Below are 1,234 nucleotides of genomic sequence, written 5' to 3' on the forward strand. Positions count from 1 at the left end.
TATAATTTATTTATCCCTTGATACTGACTTAAGGAAAAATGTTGAATTGATGAGCTAAATAAAAATTTTAACAAAGAGATGCACTTGTGAAAACATATAGAAAATCTTATTTATTTTTACATTATTACTCGTTATTTCCTTATATCTGCTTCCTGTTATATTTTCTCTTCAGTATTGAATGTTCTATATAAAAGAGCATTAACTTTATATTTAGTGTAGGAATCAAAAATTGTATAAGAAAATTCACAGAATTCCAAAGTAATGTTATTAAACAAGAAAATATAAGAGAAAAAGCAAGATATACACATATATATTTTCTTCTACAACTTTTGCTTTTCTTTCTTGGCTTGTTCAGCAACTGCTTCTGAACGATCGTGCTTTGCAATTAAAGCATCAACTTCACTCGTAGGAAGAATCCTTGTAACAGTTTTATCATTTTCTCTTGTTAGGGTAACCATCTCCACTAAAATAAAACAAACAAGAGTTAAAATATAATTGATCATATATTAGATGTAGCTTTTCTCAGATTGAAATTATTTCAACTTTTGTTGCAAACTCTGTCCTTATAAAATTGTAAATAACAAATGAAGTACATATACCTTTATCTCCTGATAATTTATTGAGATCTAAAGTCTTGGAAAGCACTTTTATAGCTAATGCTTTGGCTTCATCTAATGTAATATTATTATTATCATATTCCTGCTTTAATGATGATACAGCAGCAGCAGAATTATGTCCAATGCAAGTTGCTTTCCATCCTCCATAATTTCCACTTGGATCTGATTGATACAGTTGATATCCATAATGCTTATCCCATCCCATGTACAGAATAGAAACACCAAAAGGCCTTTTTCCACCATACTGTGTATATGCTTGTTTTATATCACAAAGCCAAGAAACAAGTTGTTCACAAGGAATTGGTTCTCCATATTTCAGCAAGTAACGTTGCGCGATAAGACGCAATTCATTTGTTAAGACATTAGCATCAGAAGTGATACCAGCAACAGAACATACAATGTCTTCATTGAGTTTGTAAATCTTTTCAGAATAATAAACTTCATCTAACAGTTTATTTATATTGCGTCTCTCTGCTACAAGCAGAATACCATCACTTGCTAAGATGCCTAAGCAAGTACCTGCATGGCTGATAGCTTCCATTGCATATTCAACTTGGTAAAGACGACCCTCAGGAGAAAAAATTGTTGTACGTGTATCATATCGACGTGCCTGTTAA

At 31.4% G+C, this 1,234-nt stretch overlaps 1 protein-coding gene across 1 annotated transcript in view; it reads right to left on the reverse strand.

Moving 5' to 3' along the window:
- Nucleotides 1-320: 320 nt before the first annotated feature.
- LOC108576488 overlaps nucleotides 321-1,234 on the reverse strand; it is a 3,586-nt gene continuing 2,672 nt past the window's right edge. The window contains exons 4-5 of the mRNA XM_017939501.1: nucleotides 600-1,227; nucleotides 321-463 (exon numbers count right to left, since the gene is read on the reverse strand). Of these exons, the coding sequence (XP_017794990.1) occupies nucleotides 321-463; nucleotides 600-1,227 (771 nt within the window). The remainder of the gene's footprint in view (nucleotides 464-599; nucleotides 1,228-1,234) is intronic.

This window comes from Habropoda laboriosa, unplaced genomic scaffold, assembly GCF_001263275.1.
Source record: "Habropoda laboriosa isolate 0110345459 unplaced genomic scaffold, ASM126327v1 scaffold54, whole genome shotgun sequence".
Classification (NCBI taxonomy): Eukaryota; Metazoa; Arthropoda; class Insecta; order Hymenoptera; family Apidae; genus Habropoda; species Habropoda laboriosa.